This window comes from Zophobas morio, unplaced genomic scaffold (genome assembly GCF_036711695.1).
Source record: "Zophobas morio isolate AGI-343-1 ecotype UQ-CSIRO unplaced genomic scaffold, CSIRO_AGI_Zmor_V1 ptg000064l, whole genome shotgun sequence".
Classification (NCBI taxonomy): Eukaryota; Metazoa; Arthropoda; class Insecta; order Coleoptera; family Tenebrionidae; genus Zophobas; species Zophobas morio.
This window is the reverse complement of record NW_026972169.1, coordinates 25346-43597: the sequence shown is the minus strand read 5'-3', so window position 1 is coordinate 43597 and position 18252 is coordinate 25346. Positions and strand designations below refer to the sequence as shown.

General features: G+C 22.8%; 3 protein-coding genes and 1 long non-coding RNA gene across 4 annotated transcripts; 3 read left to right on the top strand and 1 right to left on the bottom strand.

The window, feature by feature from the left end:
* The first annotated feature begins 989 nt into the window (after positions 1-989).
* Positions 990-7110, top strand: LOC135143536 (phosphatidylinositol 4-phosphate 5-kinase type-1 beta-like). The gene is made up of 6 exons (XM_064075414.1): positions 990-1053; positions 2894-3049; positions 3104-3222; positions 3727-3856; positions 6760-6952; positions 7009-7110. Exons 1-6 carry the CDS (start codon positions 1000-1002, stop codon positions 7062-7064), a joined length of 708 nt encoding a protein of 235 aa, XP_063931484.1. The 5' UTR covers positions 990-999; the 3' UTR covers positions 7065-7110.
* Positions 7111-8256: 1146 nt separating this feature from the next.
* Positions 8257-9895, bottom strand: LOC135143546 (uncharacterized). Its single transcript, XM_064075422.1, has 6 exons — positions 9629-9895; positions 9356-9383; positions 9113-9299; positions 8801-8945; positions 8526-8741; positions 8257-8478 (listed from the first exon to the last, which is right to left on the bottom strand). Exons 1-6 carry the CDS (start codon positions 9773-9775, stop codon positions 8257-8259), a joined length of 945 nt encoding a protein of 314 aa, XP_063931492.1. The 5' UTR covers positions 9776-9895.
* Positions 9896-11105: 1210 nt separating this feature from the next.
* LOC135143584 (arginine/serine-rich coiled-coil protein 2-like) lies at positions 11106-12284 on the top strand. The gene is made up of 2 exons (XM_064075476.1): positions 11106-11812; positions 12018-12284. Exons 1-2 carry the CDS (start codon positions 11114-11116, stop codon positions 12270-12272), a joined length of 954 nt encoding a protein of 317 aa, XP_063931546.1. The 5' UTR covers positions 11106-11113; the 3' UTR covers positions 12273-12284.
* A 2770-nt stretch (positions 12285-15054) lies between these two features.
* On the top strand, positions 15055-15423 carry LOC135143569 (uncharacterized). Its single transcript, XR_010282835.1, has 3 exons — positions 15055-15107; positions 15179-15279; positions 15338-15423. It is a non-coding gene; the product is annotated as an uncharacterized LOC135143569 (long non-coding RNA).
* The last annotated feature ends 2829 nt before the right edge of the window (positions 15424-18252 follow it).

Below are 18252 nucleotides of genomic sequence, written 5' to 3'. Positions count from 1 at the left end.
TCAGGTTATTTATTTTAAAATATAATATTAACTTCTACGTTTAGTCAATTTCTTTTATCGTTATGATTTAGTATGTTTTTGTTTTATTTATTTTTTACGCTTTAAGTTGGATTTATATATTAATTTAGTTTTTTTAGTTTTTTTCTCTTTAATTTTCATTTAAGAAATTTTTTTAAGTAACTTTTACGATCAGTTTTTTCTATTATCTTTATATTTCAGTATATTTTGTAATTATTTCAATTATAAAACTTTTAATCAAAATTATTAATTTTTTAATGGTTTACCTTAATTTATAATTTTCATTAAAAATAATTGTATATCTTATATAAACTTTTACGTTTTATTTTTTTATAGTTAAGTTTATTGAGATATAAAAAAAGTAATAAATTGTTTTTATTATAACAATTAATTTTTAATTTTTTCTTTTGTTTTACTTAACTCCAAATTTATAATTTTTTTAAACTTCCTTTTGAGAATTTCTTTACATTTTAAAACTTTCACTTTTAGTTTTTTCTTATAATTTCGTTTAGTTAGATTTTAAAAAAAAGTAATAAATTATTAGTTATAATAAATATTTTTTTAATTTAATAAATTTTCTTTTATGGTTTTACTTAATTTTAAATATATAATTTTTGTTCTAAACTTTTGAGATTTTCTTACATTTATCGTTCATTTATTTTTTTTTAGTTAGTATATTTGGTGTTTAAAGAAGTAATATATTATTTTTTTAAATTAATTATAAATTTTCTTTTGTAGTTTTACTTAAATTTATATATAATTTTTTATCATTTTTTTAAAATTAATTTTGTAGTTATTAACTTTTACGTTTTAATAATTAATAATTCTAATATCAAAAAAGTGATTTTTTATAATAATTTTATTTTAACTTCTAAATTTTCTATAAAGAACATGACTCAAAGCCAAGCAACTTTACTACCCAAATTTTTTGGATTGTTCATTTACGGGACTAATTTAGGAAGAAACATTCGTTTAATAATTATGAATAATTTATTACCTCGAGAAATTCCTTTACACGAAAAGTTTGATTTAAAGGTTTTATAAATTTTTATTAAACATTTTAAGTTTATTTGTTTTTTATTTATGTTTTACTATATTTTTATATTTTTGTAATTTAACAAATAATTTTATAATTATTTTTATGATTTACAGTATTATTATAATTTTTATATCAGCATTAATACTTTTATTATATTTTATTATTTATTTTTATAATTTTTAAATTAATAAAATGTTTTTAGTTCTGATTTATTATATTTTCATTAGTAATTAACCGAATAAATTTAATAATATTTATATTTATAATTAATTGTATATTAATAATTTTCAAATAAACTTTAAGGTTTATTATTATTGTTCTTTATGATTTACTATATTTTTCTTTTGTAACCAAACACTTAAATTAATTATTATTTTTATTTATGTTATACTATATTTTTAATAATTATTAAACAACTATTTAATATATTGTATATTTTTAATTATAAATAAATTTCTTATGATTTTTATTTTTGAGTTATTATACTTTTTAATTTGAAATTAAACAATTCAATTTGTTAAACATATTTAATCTTTTTTTAAATATATATTTATTTTGAATTATTTTTTAATTTGTAATTAAAAATTCAATTGATGAATATATTTAATTATGATTTACTATATTATTTAATTTGTATAAATTTATTAATGTTTTAATTTATGCTTTACCAACTTTTATATTTTTATATAAACGATTCAATTTATAATGAAATTTTATTTAACATTTAATCTATTTTTATTTTTACTATCTTTTGGTATTTTCAATTTAATAATTATTTTAATTATTATTTTTGCCTATTTTTATTATTTTTTTATAATTTTATTATATAAATTTTAATTTTTTGTTTACTAATTTTTTTTTAAATATATATATTTATTAATATGGTTTGCTGCAGTTATAAATTATTTTTAGTTTTCGAAATTTTACTTTAAATTGAGTTAATATTTATCTGAAATAATTATTTATAATAAATTATATTATTAAATCTCTTTTGTATTTATTTTTTTTGAGTATATAAATTATTGTTATAAGTAAAAACAATTTTTTTATTCTTTTCGTTTGTTTTAATATTTTATTTATATAATAAATTTTATTTTTTTTGTAAGAAAACAGTAATTATTATCTTTACTACTAAATTTTTTTATTAATTTTTTTTCTTTTTATTAAAATCTGTTTAAATTAATATATTTTGCTTGTCTTGTTATTTACTTTAAAATTATACTTTTATTTAATAATTTTTATTATTCCGATATTTTAACTTTTGTAATAATTTTCTTTTATTTTTTATTTTTATTTTTATAATTTAATTTTTGAAATGCCTATAATTTATATCTTTTGTAGTTTCTTTTTCTAATTAGTTATAGACAATATTTTATAACTAAACAAAAAAATTTATTTACTTTTTAATTTTTTACTGCTAATTTTTTTTTGGCTAGTAAAAAGTTTTTAAACCTTTTTATTATTACTTTTTTTAATGGATGCGAATTTTTAATTGAAATTTACTTTTTTAATTTGTGTTAAAATTTTAATCTACTTTAATTTATTAATATATTTTTTATTGACTATTTTAATTTTTTATATAAAATAATTTATATATATATATATATATATATACATATATATTTTCTTGTGTTATTATTACTAATAAGTACAAAAATTTTATTATATTGTTTAGTGAACTTTTGTTTTTATTTTTTATGAAAGTTTTATACTTGATTTAACGCAATTATTATCTCTTTTTTTTGAATTATTATTTATATCTAATATAATTTTTGAAAATTACAATTTTATTGACTTCATTAGGTCCCTTTTTATTTGGCATATTTTTCTTAAAAGGGATCTCTTTCTGGAAGATTTGCCTCCAAAAAAGAGTTAAGTAAAGCCTCGCCCACTTTAAAGGATTTGGATTTCTTAAAAGTTCACAGTTCCGGAATTGCTTTGTCTAAAGAAACCTTTTTATTAGTGAAAACAACTATTTCCAGCGACTGCAGAGTATTATTATTATTATTATCATCACCATTATTATTATTTCTACTATTTTTAAAGGTTTTAAGGAGCTTTAAAATAATGGACTATAGTCTGCTTGTTGGGATTCACCAGATTTCTAAAGAAACATTTACTCAACTTAGCCACGTGGGTTCTGGGAGCGAGCCGGAAACGTTATCGTGATTTTTTTAATTACTTTTTTTTTATTTTATGAGAAATATTTTTGTAGTATTTAAAATTATTATTATTTTTTTTTTTACGGATTTTTATTATATATATTTTTACTTTTTCTAATTTAATTATTAATTTTTTTTAAGAATTTTAATTTTTTTTATTGTTTGTACGACTTGTCTTATATGTTTTTTTACTATTCATTTTATTTTTTTTAAAATTTTTATTGGTTTTACTTTTTATAAATAACTTTGTTGCGTTTATTAATATTGGAGCTCACTTTATTTTTGGATTTATAGAGAATAGCTTAAAAATTATTATTATCATTATTATGATTCTGAATGCTTTCTTAATTTTTTTTCTTTTTATAAAGTTTTTACTATACTATATATTTTATTTTTTTATTATATTTTAATTAAAACTTTTAACTTTAATTTTTTTTAAAGCAGATTAAAAAATATATATTTTTAGTCTTTATAAAATTTTTACATTAAATAAACCACGTGTTTAAGGCAAGGCATCATTGGCTTTGACGAAAATGGCGAGTCGTTTCTAATATTTTTGGGTATTATTGATATTCTTCAACGCTTCAAACTAAAAAAAAAATTCGAATACGGGCTCAAGTCTGCTGTGCATGACAAGGTTTTTTGTTTTTAATAATAATAATAATAAATAAATAATAGCAAATAATAATTATAATAACTAATAATGATAAATAAGAAAATTAAAAATAAGAATAAATAATAAGTAAAATATATAATAAATGTTCATAATTATTTTTTGTAGATTCTATTGAGTTTTTATATATTTATAATTTCTTTTATAATATTTAACAATATTATAATATTTTTTTCAATAATTTTTATATTTACTCTTTCTCAGATTTTTCATAACTTTTGTGTGTTATTTTTTATTATAAATGCTTGCGAATAATTATTTTTATAGATAAAAATAGTTATGATTCTTATTATTATACTTTTATTTATGTTTTTAATATAATTATTATATAATATTTATAATATTGTACTTTTTTATTTATAAGTTTATATTATTTTTATTAAATATTTTAATTTTTTTTATAAGTATTATTTTTTCAAATATTTATATTTTTAAACTTTATATTATATTTATATTATTAGGAAAAATCCTTCTACATTTTTATATTTTTTTTATTATTATTATTATTGTTATTTTTATAAATTATTTTGAAATGCGTATTTTCAGTTATTTTATAATAAAATAACTTTAATATTTCTAATTAAAGTTTTTTTTTTCATTGTCATGCTTCGTGTGAATATTTGCCAATAAGTATATAACTTTTTTTTTTGGATTTTATTATGAATATATTACGCCTTTATATATATATTGTTACTATTTAAATAATGTATTTTTTATGAGTTTTTATATATTTAGAATCATTATGCAAAATACGTGCGAAATATAAAAAAGTTAAAAAAGTTTTTTGTTATACATTTTTATGTAATATTTTTTCGTTTTCCGTGTAAACATTTATATAATAAATATTTTTTATTATGTTTTTATGTATATATTAAGTAAATATAAATTTTAATACACTATTTAGTTTTTTTAAAATATCACTGTTATAGAAAATATTATTAATAAATATATTTATCATAATTTGTATAGTTACTTTTTTTAATACTAAAATATCATAATAATTTTATTACATAATATTTTATTAACATACAAAAAAAAATCCCTCTCAAAGTTTTTCATTGTAACAGTTTTAAATTGTTTTTTATTTCATAAAAATAATAAATTAAAAAATTCATAAATTATTTTTATCGAGAAAATTTCTTAAAATATTTTATATCAATTTTATACTTCTTACTTGTATTATCAAAAGTTTTTTATAACATTTATTAATAAATTTTTGTAAAAGAATATTTTTATTTATTATTTATTATTTAAAATTTATAAATGTTTTTATTATTTATATTACGGAATGAATAAATTTTTTTTTAAAATGCACTCTTCTGAATTTTTTCAATAAAATATTTATTTATTATTTAGTATTGAATATTTTATAACATTTTCATTATTTCTGTTACCAAGTTAATTTTTTTTTTCAAAAAATCTTGAGAAATTTTTTAATAGAATATTTTATTACGTTTATTTTATTTATTATTTAATATTTTTATAAAATTTTTATTATTTATAATACGAAATAAATATTTTTCTTTTGAAAAAAAAATTTTATGACAAATTTTCGTTTATATATTAATTAATAAATATTTTTTAATATTTCATTATTTTTGTTACTAAGTAAATATTATGTTTTAAAAAAATCCGTAAAAATTTTTTAAAGAGTACTTTATTTTGTTTTTTATATTATTTAAAGGTTATACTCACCGTAAATATTATTTAAATATTGAAATATCTCTTTATTTTTATTATTTATTATTTTATTAAATATAAATGATAACGCTTATGGAAAAACTATATTGTGTATATTTTTTCAAATATATTTATTATTTATTTTAAAGATATTTTTTGTTAAAAATATTATTTTTAATATTTTTAATATTTATAGTTTATAATATTTTTATAAATAAAATACTTTACAACAATTATATAATTATTATATAAAACGTAGAATAAAATTTTATATTAAATTTTATTAATATTTTTATATTATTTATACTATATTTTATTAATAAATTATAATGCAATTATTTGGTTATCGATAAAATGTTGTCTTAGTTATTATACTTTAATAATATTTTATGTTATTTATGATTTATTTTATATTATGTTTATTATGAAATATTTATATCTAATATATTTTGTTAATAAAATATTATTCAAGATAAAAATGTTTAATAATATTTATATATCAAACTTTTACAACTTTTTTATTTTTTATTTGTATTAAAGAACATTAATAACTATTATATATATATTATTTTTTAATATACCTTACAACATTTGTATGATTACTATAAAAAATTTTTATTAATATCTATATATCAAACTTTATATAACTTTTAAATATTCTTATATATAATAAAAATAATAATAATAACAAAATTTTATATATCTAAGATTCTTATATAAATGTTTAATAAAATTTATATATAAAACTTATATTAATTAACTTTTTTATTATATATTTGAGAGCATATTTCTAAGTACGTTTTATATTACTTATTATTAATTACAATGTTGTTAGTAAAGTATTACGTAAAATATTTAATAATTTTTATATATTATACTTTTATTATTACTTTTTAGATATATAAATCTATTAAGATTTATATATAAAAACTTTTTTTCATAAAACTTTAGAATAAAAAAAATAATTACTTTATATGTAAATTGCTATTATCTTCTTATATAATATTATATTATATAGAAATTTATAAATTTTAATAAAATATATTTTTTTAATAAATTTATCACCAAACTTTAATTTTTTTTGATGTAAATAATATTTTGTGTTATTTTTTTGTATTTAATCATGATATTAAAAATATTACATAAAAATATAAAACCTGTAAGATTTTACTTTTTTACTTTTATAGGATTCCATTTCAGTATGCCCTCCAAAAAAATATTCTCAAAGATTTTTAAATTTTGTACTCAAGCGCGTGTTTCATGAGCTGGACTCTCAGCAGCACAACGCACTGGTTAGAAAACTAAATATTATAAGAAGTTTTTCGAGAATTTCTTCTACTCAGGTTTCTAAAAAAAAACCTCGAGACGAAGTGAGAGCCGGTAATTTAAATTTCGTTTATAAATTTCGTTCTTATATATATCTATATATATTATAGAGGAAACTGGAAATAATAATGAAGATAGTTTAAGTAAAAGGAGATTGAGTTTTTAATTTTATTTAGAAAATTTTAATTAAAAATGTGAGGTTTTCTGTTTTCCAATCAGAAGACTCTTTTCAAGCGTTAATGAACTTTTTTTAACTGTTATTCGAAAGAGTTAATATTAATTTTTTTTAAGGTTTTATTTTAATAAAAAAGTTTATACACTTTAAAATTTTACTTTTAAAAATAAATATTTACACCAACGATTTTAAAATTTTTCTATAAATAAATTTCTTTCTTTATAGTGTTCCAATTTGTTTTTATTTTTGTAAATATTTACATATTTATACCAATTATACATATAAATGTCGTTTCTTTGTGCGGGATGCTCGTCATTTTAATTTGAAGTTTTGTATAATATAAAAACTTACAGAATATAAACATTTTCCATTAATATGCTGGCCTTCGATACATCTTTTTTACTTAATCTTGAGAACTTACGGCAAAATCGGCAACTCACATGTTTTTTTATTTGCTATGAAGAAAACGCGCTGCTAATTTTACTATTTACGCATTTTTATTAGTAATTTTTTATTTAAATTATTTTTTCGCTGCGCTCATTTCTTCATTAAAATAATTTATTAATTAAATCGGCAATACTTAAAATTAGTAATATCAAACCTACTGAGTACAAGTTGTGTTGTTTTTAAAAAAGTGCTTTTCTTACAAAAATTAAGAATTGGTTGCTATTGCAAATAAAAATAAATTATTTTATTATTTTATATTTAACGAACTTAAGAAATTGCATTGTACAATTAATATTAATTTGTTGTTTAAGGACTTTTTATATAAATCTTAAGTTATAAAAGTCTTCAACGTTTGATTTCTAATTCAAAATTTTTCTCAGCTCACAATTTTAGAAACGGCAATAGCTGTTCTAAAAAATTTAAGTCAAATACTACTAAAGTACATCGCAATGCCCTTTAATTAAATTTATTTTGTGTTTTTCTGGTTAAAAATAAATTTATTATTGACTTATATAAAGGAAATTCTTAGTTATTTATGACGATAATTTTTGTTTAAGTATTTTTAGTGTAACATTTAAAAATATAATAGTTTTTTAATTAATCTGAATTAATTTAATAGTACAGTAAACAAATGTTTCTTGCAAGAACTCTTCAATAACAGAGGAAATGAAAAACTTTCCTGCTAAAATGCTTTGAATAAAAAAATTAAAAAAAAAAAATAAGCGCGAATTACAGTTTAATTTAAGTTAGTTTTTATTATGGAAACTTTTTGAATGTGATGATCCGAAATTTTCGACTCCAGAATTTTATTTTCTGACAAAATGCAAGTGGAATTCAGTAACTCGCTGCTATTTTGCAAAAGAATATTTTTATATTTGCCCGCATAAGCCACGTGGTCCAGACACACATCGCAGCAAGTCGGGGTCGGATCATTTATAATGATCGTCTGATAAAAGCACTAAATAATAAAATATGCAAAAAATATTAAATTTTAGTGTGCACTACTTTAGTTACTTCCGACCACTGTGAATTCTGTAAGCTCGCGTGATCCATGTTGAGATCGCCAGCAATGAAAATATGCTCAACGGGTCTTTCAAAAAGAGAAGGGACGCTATTATCCAACCAAATCCCAATTTCTTTAACTTGCTGTGTTTGAACGACGTGGCCGCTGGCTTGCATGTGCGTGTTTATGACTATTACTGGGCCCTCATCGCTTGCTATCTATAATAATTTAATAAAAAAGCTACACATGTTTTTAAAATGCACCGAAAAAATTAAACAAGTGCCCATATGAATCCTTTATTAGCAAAAATATCCTCCCCACCGCTGGATTTATAAGGCTGGAATCCGCAGGAAATAATTGGTTTGGAGGAAAACGTTAGTAGTCCAGAATCGAGAAGGCGCCAGAAAGAAAGCGTCCTAACTCTTATAAATTTCAATCTTAAAAATCATTAAAAAAAATAACTAAAATTTTTATTTAAGTTTAATAAATCAAAAATTAAATTTAAAAAATATTCAGAGCTTAGTAAGGTTCATACTTGTATTTACATAAAGAAATTTACTTTTCCTATTAAAAAGTTTGAACCACTAACCTTGTACTAGTGTTGTGAGGAAAAATTTCTTGCAGCGCCTTCACAAAATATCGCGTAGTGTTATACACAAGAAATCGTGGAATAGGGATCACAAGAGATAGTAGTAATGACAGGCTGAGTAAAGGAAATGTGCAAAGTCTTCCAAAAAGGGGTTCCAAAAGTCGTGCAAGGAAAATAAAGAAATATCCTAATAAATTTCCGCTAAAGACTTGTATATACAACTGGGCATAAAAGCTCACTCACCCACACCAGCACGCCAAGACCAACACTCCTGTAGACAAATCTTATCAACAAAGGAGTAAAAACTTTAGGAAAATTAAATTTGTGAAAACTCTTATTTATTCAAGTTACTTTTATAACTAATTTATCCTTTACACAAAAAATATAAAAGTGAACACTATAAATATAGGTTAATCCTCACAAAAAAAATGGTGAATTGCAAAGACACGCCTAATAGTTTAATTATATGCTGCAGGATGTATCTATGAGTTAAACAATTACAAGCATGTAACTTACTACAATTAAATCTTCCTTATTTTCTTTCCCTTCGTTAATTAAGATCTTACTTAACTCATCAGCGCACTGAGCAGGTTGAGTTAAAGCCTTGGGATTAGCAAAAGGAATGCCCCAAGTGTTCCAAGAATAGATTGTAATTTTGGGCATTAAACCTTTTAAATAATTCCCTCTATAAAAAGCTAGAAGAAAGGATTACTTTTTAGACGGGAATACTTAAGCTAATTCAAAGCTTAGGAGTAATATTCAATAGATTTTTGTCTAGTAAGTACGAGTGACGTAGATAAAACTCTAAATACGCTTAAGAAGTGGGACGGCAGAGAAGTTAATTTTTATTTCTATTTACGCTGTCCTTTGCAACTACGACATTGGACCTTTTTTGGTTCCAAAGTTAATGTTAATTCATCAAAAATAAGATAGAAGCATGCTAAGCGCCACAAAAGAAGTAAAGCGACAGCGTAGACATTTTCCGAAAAACAATTTTTTTTGTATATCCAGAGTTATGGAAGTTTCTTTAGAGCCAAGGCCACGATGACCGCATAATTATTTTCCGTATTTTCGATTTTCTACGCTTCAGGGGATTTAGTACTCCAGATTATCTAAAATATAAACGAAGGCCCAAGGACCCACTGACTTACTGAATTAATTATACTTCATAAAGCTATTAGTATAAGGATGATACTAGTGAAGTTAATGTTTTAAGGTTCAGTGTTTTACAATAATTCCTACACTCTATAAAATTGTTTCATAAGCGAATTCCTGTCTTGACTTGCAAAAAAAAAACTTATTTCTTCTACCACGAAAAGAGTTGACAACACACAATTCCACTAATCTTATAAAACAGTCCTGACATGAACAGTTTAAAAATATTGCAGAAGAAACGTATAAAAATCACTAGTAGCGAGAAACTAATAGCTTTTAACTTAAAGTACAAATGTATTTTACCAAACATATGACGGCATAGATATTAATGCAATAAAGTAACATAATAATATAAAACAATTAAGGTGATATTACAGTTATCAGAATCTACTATATATCAACATTGTACAGATATAATTTAATCATTTTATCAATGAAATACTCATTATAACCTTTCTCATCTATTCTCAAAGTACACCCAGGGTAGCTATACTATAGTTTCTAAAAATTAATATTTTAAGATGTACAGTTCATCTCTTGAGAAAACTGCATAGTTTTTTAATTTACCAACATTAACAAAAAACTATTATTATAAATTTCTGTTTACAAAAATAAAAAATTATATTTAAAGTGAATATTTAGTCTTTATACAAAAGAGTGATATTATCTTTAAATGTTTATTGCAAATCGAAGTTTTCGTTGTCTCTTCTTAAGTTTACTTGGAGAAACATCTAAAAAAAACCTTCATTGGTTTTTAGCGATGGGGTCAAAACTTTTGTGCCTTAGCCTTATGCGTGGTAAAGGTTACTAGCATTTGCCTGTTAAGAAACTTCTTTTTTTTATTCTATGCCTCACTCTGGGAGAGAGGACCCCTCCATCATTGCAGAAAGTGAAGTTAGAAAGGAGATTCGTAGTAAAAGTGATTGTGAAGAAGAAGCTGATAACGATGTAGGGAACCTCAAAAATGTTTTAGATAGCAATAGTAACCGAGAAAGAAGCAGTAGAAATAATCATTCAAAAAATTTATCGAAAAATTCAAGGGGAAGCGGTAGCGAAATAAAAACTTTGGACGAAGAAGTAAAGAGGGATAAAAGAAGAGGTAGGAGTAAGGATAGAACTCGTAAAGGAAGGGATAAAAGTATAAGCTCAAATAGAAGCGAAAGTCAATCTAGAAGCGCTAGCAGTGGCAAAAGACAGAAAGCAAGTCACCATAAAGAAAAGGGATACTCTGCTTCAGGGAGAACAGGGAAAAGAAGTAGAAGTAAAAGGAAATACGATTCACCCTATCGAAGTTCTTCCAGAAGACGTTATAAAGATAAACGGAATTCCAGCCGTAGCCGAAGTCGTGATAGGTGGCATCGTAGTCGATATGACAGTGAACGAAGTAAAGTTGAAAAACGCAGCCAGGATAAAGCTAAATATGCCAAAGATTCAAAATCTTCTCCTTCCAAGCATCAATCTTTTATGAAATCTTCCAAACCTAATTTTTATAATAACGTAGCCCAAAGAAATGAAAAGAGGAAGCTGTTGTGGGCCAAAAAAGAGGTTAAAAAAACATTGTTGCTGTTTATATTACACGTTTAAAAATGCCAAGCTAAAAAAGTTAATTTGTTTGATAATATTCTGTATACTGTTAAAAAAGTTGTATCTTTACCAATTAGAATCGCCTTTATATAATTTAAAAAAATTTCGTTAAAGTTTTTAGTTAAATACATTTAATTCAAGATTATTTATTCTATGTATGGTATAGGCCTCTCAAACCGGTTCTTTTAATCAATGGGAGGCTACTCAATTTGATGATGACGCTGGAAGCAAGAAAGCAAAATTTTTAAAGCTTATGGGAAGTAAAGTTAGTCCTTCGGCTTCAAATCAAATAGCGCTAACCTCTTCAAATAAATTGTATAGCGCAACTAATAATAGTTTAACCGTCAATGAAGATTTAGAAAAACAATTTGAAAGCTCGACGAGGCGTTTGTATTTAGGATCATCTGGCCTCGGAAATTAATAATTTTCAAATACTATCAGATTAAATAACAAAACGCAGTTTTGGCTTTTTTTTATAACCGAAATAAAATTTATGTGATCTCTTAAAATTGGAAGTTTACGTTATTACTTACAGCGTTTTTAAAAGTAAAAAAATGACAACTTTTAAAGTTTATTCGTGTACTACAAAATCCTTGGTAATAGTTATACCTTCCTCTTTGGCTTGAAAACAGCTTTAGGTTTATATTTTTTTTTAATTTAGTGAAAAGTAAGGATGTAAAAAACTAGAGGGCATTTATAAAACACTTAATATTCCCTTTTTTTTCTCGACTCAAAAGTTGTCCATAATTAGTTTCAATAGTTCGAATATTTACTATGTTGTGGGTTTAATAAAAATTACTTATTTGTTCACGAAACAAAATTTTAAACGTAATATTGGTAAGCCGCTACTGAGTTTTACGTTAAATAAGTTTATACCATTAACAGGGCAATACAAATGAAAGTAAAGAAAGTGTTATAAAATTAGGAGCGGGGGCATAAACTAAGATGTTTAAATCAGGTGGTAATTAACTCAAAAGGAAACTATTAAGACAATAAAAAAGTTATTTATTAAGCGGAGATTTTGACCAATATTAAATTAAAAGAAATAACAAAATATCTACAGTGGCACGAAATTCGTGCGACCGTTTTTTTAAATTATGTCTAACACTTTTAAAAAAAATCGTTCCAGCGTGATGTTATAATAAAATGTAAAAACTCTCAACCCCATTGTATTAATTAATCAAACCTTTTTAACATTCTTATTACCTTTATTTAAACTTATTGTTTGGTAGTTTTTCAAGCCTAAAAAAAATGCCTACTATTACAGGTATTCGGTTGTGCCTCAGTTTTCAAATATTTAGGATAACTTAATAGAAGCTCCAAAGACCACTTTTAAAAAGACATTTGAAGAGGAATACAGGAAATATCAAATTTTTGAACGTAGAAAAAGAGAACAAATAAAATTGCTTTCAGAATGGCGGTAGCTTATTTATCGATAACGACCATTAAGGCCCATAATAAACCTAGTTATTATTGGTACTGAATTTCAATAGCGACTGTACTTTACCGTTTACTGCTCTTTAAACACTACGAGCGCATGAGCTAAAGAGGCCTGAACACCTTGCCCATCATTTTAAGGTAAGGGGGGTGACGAATTTGTACCCTTAAAACGAGTTAATCGCAACACAACTAGGGGCGTCCTCATTGAAGTTGTAACTGATTTCGACACAACCCTTCAGACTTTCAGGGTAGCGAGGTCACTTTAAAAAATTAACAACCACCGATACAATAAAATTTTATCACCATAAAAAAAAAGTTGATAAATACTGTTACAAAGCATCAATCAGGTTAAAAAGCAACCCATAATACAGTTAATACGTTGTTGTAAAGCTCATTTAAGGAGGTTTAAATTTGTGATTAGTTATTTAGTATGCTGCATTTTTGTTTAACCGTTTAACCAACTTGTAAGAACTCCTTCGAAGTTGGAAATACAACTTAAAAAGTTAGAAGCCGTGGTTTTCAGTAAATAAAGATATTTCTTATTATAATTATGCTAAAACGATGCATATATAATTAAGGGCGAAAGTGAGGCTTCTTGATAACAAAAATAATGTTACTAGAAAAGAAAAGTCTAGCTTTATTAAGTTTGAAAGGAAATTAAAGTAACACGAGGTGTGATTGGTGTATAGGATAAAATCATTCCTCTAAGATAAGGAAATATGTAAAGAAGCTGGTGGAAATTTGTGATTAAAGAGAACATAAAGAGTCGTGCAAGAAAAGGGTGAATCAATTTTTTTTAAAAATTAATAATTCACAAGCTGTAGAGTTGAAAAATGGTATAACCCTTTAACTATTACGAATGTACCTATATACCTTATATGAAATGTAGGTTAGGACAGGCTTTTTAAGAAGGGTTTTTAATACATAAATGAAAGTTATATAGTAGGCAGATCTCAAAACAAAATTATAAAGAGCTACATCATAGTCGAGCACGCATCGCATTTTTGTCAGAAAGAGAGCGCCATATATAAAAATTAAAAGTTATACTCGCCTTGGCAATCCTTATTTTCTTATCGTTCTTCTGCCGCTTGTAACCAAGCTACTTAAACAGGACTGAGATACAACAGCACTTCCAAACCATTTAAAGAAGTAGACATCAATTTTTTTTATTTTGTGATATAAAATTTTTATTATTATTAAAGCTCACATCTAATTAGCGCAGGTTAAAAAAGTTTTAAAAAATAATTTAATACGAATGTCGGGATTGTGCTGTACATTTTAGTAAAAATTTTTAGCTTAACCACCTTACCTTTAAGATATTTATAAAGTCTACAAAAATGTAAAGATGACTTGAAGTCATAAAATCTTTTTCTTATGTTTTCTGGTTAGAGCTTAAGGTCCTTACTCTGGCCTCTACTTTATTATAGATGCATTAAAAGTTTATAAATATTATAAAGGTCAGTGTGTGTATATCGCTATAAAATTATTAACTGCTGCCGTAACGTAAGCTTAAAAAGTAATTTAGATAGGTTAATATTGAAATAGAAGGCTAGAATACTAGAAAGTTATTATGGGCATTGTGGTATTACACTACATAACAAAAAACTAACGTAAAATTTATTGTTCACATAAAGCGAACAAGAACAGATTCTTAACCGCAAATACCGTTTAGACCCACGCAAACCACACTAAAGTAATACTCCCAGTTAGCCTGAAAAACCTTTTTTCTAATTATAAATGTAGCGTACGTACTGATGCCTGATTCGAGTCTGTGGAGGCCTGCAAGTATTGTACGAGTAACACTAAAAAACTTTGTGTAAGTCCTGAGAGTATTTTACATATAACATTTACTTGGCAACTTTATTTTCTCAATTTTTTTTTTTTTAGAACTTATGATTGTGTGGAAATTTTTCCTGGGCCTTGTTTGAATGTTGTTATTGGGCCCAATGGTAGCGGTAAATCAGCTCTTGTATGTGGTATATGTTTAGGTATTAAGTTTTTGTTTATTAAAAGATTTACCTTTTAAGTTAAGCCCCCCATAATTAGGACTGGGCGGTAAGCCCAAACTATTAGGGCGAGCGCGAGAAGTGCAAGAATTTATTAAAACTGGGCATCAAAAAAGTCTTATAGAAATTGAATTGTATGTTAATTTTATAACTTTGCTAAATATATATATACCAATATTTCCTGGAATTATTTGAGCTTCTTGCATTAATTTATGTTTTAAAATTTTATAAAGATTCCAGAACTCGAAAAAAAACGATGTGATTCGTAGAGAATTAAATTTAAATAACAATGATAAATGGTATTTAAATGGGGAAGCTGGTAAATTATATTCGTATATATATTTATTTCTTTTCATATGTAACTTATTTTATTATATTATTATATATTCACACTTTTAAAATCTAACTTTTGTCTTATTTTAAGTAAACTGCGTTACTTGTAAAAGTTTTATTTTGTGTGCCCTTTTATATTTGTTGTGAACAACGTATTTTACAGATTTATGATTTCTATATAAATTGATTTCTTACCTTTAAAAATTTTATATTTACTAATTAGTTTTAGTTATATATTTTTAATTTTTTTTTTTTAAAAAGTGAGTTTATTTTTTCTCTATATAATTAAATATTTTATTTAATTATTTTCTTTTGCACGAAATTTTGTCAAAGTCTAAAACAATTCTTTAAGAAGTTGTAAGTTTTTTTATATTTCGTTATCACTTATAATATTGCCTACAACAAATCTTAAAAAAATAAATTACATATTTTTGTTTTTTGTTAACTGTTTTGTTGTTCTTATAAATATTTAAAATCTTTTAAATTTGTGTAATTGTTTGTTTATTCCTTCGCTTTACTACTCTATACTGATTTCCCTTTTTTATTTTTAAATTTAATATTATTATACCTTTTTTATTATAAATTTTAACTTTATTAGAAAAATATATTTTTTATAACTTTTCCATTTTACGTTTTATTATTTAGTTTTATTGTTACCAAACTTTTTTTAAAAAGTATATATTTTGTTGTATATCTATAATATTTTCTTTATTTTTTCATATATTTTTAACTATTAACTTTTATTAACTAGTAAACAAAAAAATTGTTAAAGATTTTGTGAAAAGCCAGAATGTCAAGCTGGACAATCTCTGCCAATTTCTTCCTCAAGATCGAGTACTTTTATAATATTTATTATAAACCTATTGATGTTTATCTTTTTCGTTATTATTATATATTTTTCTTAATGAAAAATTCAGAATTACATAATATTATTAGTATGTTTTTAAAAACTTGTTACTGGTGCTTATTATTTTTATATAATTTTATTATTAACTTTTTTTATAATTTTCTTTAAAATATTAACCGTATCTTTATTTATTTTTTAATAAAAGTTATTGTAATAAAAAAGTTTTTACGTTATTTTTATATTATTTATTACTTATCTTTAATATTTTATTAAAACTATAATAAAGCTTATATAAATATAATTTTCTGTTAATATTTAAAATAAAAAATATATTTTATATTAATTTTTTATTATAACGAAATTTTCGGAAGTTATTCTTTAAAAGTTTACTTATTAACGAATCGCATAGAAGACGAATATTGTTTTGTCGGTTATTTGAAAACACCACTCTTATTGGCTGTTTAACTCAATTTGACCAATTGGCATTATTAACAAATCCAAGTAAAATTTTAACTTGCTGGTTTTATCCAATCATTTTTGCGCTTTATAATATAACACTAACAGCAATTATTTTGCAAACGAATAAATTGAAAGTTTTTTAATCTGTTGTTCCTTTTTAAAACGGGAAAATAATTCCTGAGGTTAACCATTCTTGCGTAATGTTGGCTCAGTGCACTTGTATATCTGCGGTTTTTGCTTTTCTCTTTAATTATCACGTGACTTGGAAGAGCATTAAAAACTTATACTTTTAAAATAATTGAAAAATTCGCTTTATTTATTTATTTATCTTTTTAATTAATTTAAATTTTTTTAAAGAAAACTTCTTATTTTTGGGGCAACCATAATTTTTTTTAGTTCTTAATATTATATTTATTTTTAAACACTTTTATTATACTTCACTTCACTTGTAGTAAAATATTAAAATCAAATATTTATTACACTAATTTCATTTGAATGTAGTACTTATTAAACTTACAAATTTTTTAGTGAATTTTTTAATTACAGAAAGTTTTTAGGTTGTGGAATTTGCTAAGTTGAACCCACAAGAACGTTTGTTGCAAACTCAACAGTCTATTGGAGGAGAAGAAATGACTGCAGTTCTGAACTTTTCATTATTATTTTTTAATAACAATACTTTTAGCTTTTGGATACTATTTTGCATCCTTAAAATATTGTAAAGTTTTTACAACAATTTATATAAAATATTTTGTTATAATTATTATTACTTTATTTAAAATTTCATTATTTTTTATAACAACTTGTAAAGGATTAAATAATAGAATGCTGAAGTAATAATGAACTTAAAAATATATAATGATTATGACAATTTTACTTTTGTCTGAAAAGTTACTATTGACATTTATGTTTAAGATATTTCTTTTTAATTATTTTTGGTTCATTAAAATTAATAAAGTTATTATTTCCTTTTTTATATTTTTAGAGAAATTTCCAAACTTTTATCGTTTGTAAATTTTTACTGCGTACATACTTATTGTTATATATATTTATTTTAAACTTTTCTATTTGTATTTATATTTTTTCATTTATCTAAAGTATATGCACTTTTACTGTAAAATAATTATTATGAACCAAAAAACTTTTTAGAAAACCTGAGCGATTAATAATGAAATAAATAAAAATTGGAGCAAAAGACATACATGTGCAGTAACACTTGACAAAATTGAATATTATGAGCACTTGGCTAGTATGCAGTATTATCGCACATGGCCTAACACGTGTTTACTTCCCAAAAGCACGCTACGATATCTAGAATT

Excerpts from the sequence above, each read along its gene's own strand:
- LOC135143536 (XM_064075414.1), top strand. The coding sequence starts at position 1,000 with ATGAATAATTTATTACCTCGAGAAATTCCTTTACACGAAAAGTTTGAT. Across the intron at positions 3,050-3,103 it reads CTATTTCCAGCGACTGCAGA|GTTTTAAGGAGCTTTAAAAT; the intron begins GTATTATTATTA and ends CTATTTTTAAAG. Across the intron at positions 3,223-3,726 it reads AGCGAGCCGGAAACGTTATC|GCAAGGCATCATTGGCTTTG; the intron begins GTGATTTTTTTA and ends CACGTGTTTAAG.
- LOC135143584 (XM_064075476.1), top strand. The coding sequence starts at position 11,114 with ATGCCTCACTCTGGGAGAGAGGACCCCTCCATCATTGCAGAAAGTGAA. Across the intron at positions 11,813-12,017 it reads TGTTGTGGGCCAAAAAAGAG|GCCTCTCAAACCGGTTCTTT; the intron begins GTTAAAAAAACA and ends TGTATGGTATAG.
- LOC135143546 (XM_064075422.1), bottom strand. The coding sequence starts at position 9,775 with ATGCCCAAAATTACAATCTATTCTTGGAACACTTGGGGCATTCCTTTT. Across the intron at positions 9,300-9,355 it reads GTCTTGGCGTGCTGGTGTGG|GATATTTCTTTATTTTCCTT; the intron begins GTGAGTGAGCTT and ends GAAATTTATTAG. Across the intron at positions 8,946-9,112 it reads CCTCACAACACTAGTACAAG|AGTTAGGACGCTTTCTTTCT; the intron begins GTTAGTGGTTCA and ends GAAATTTATAAG.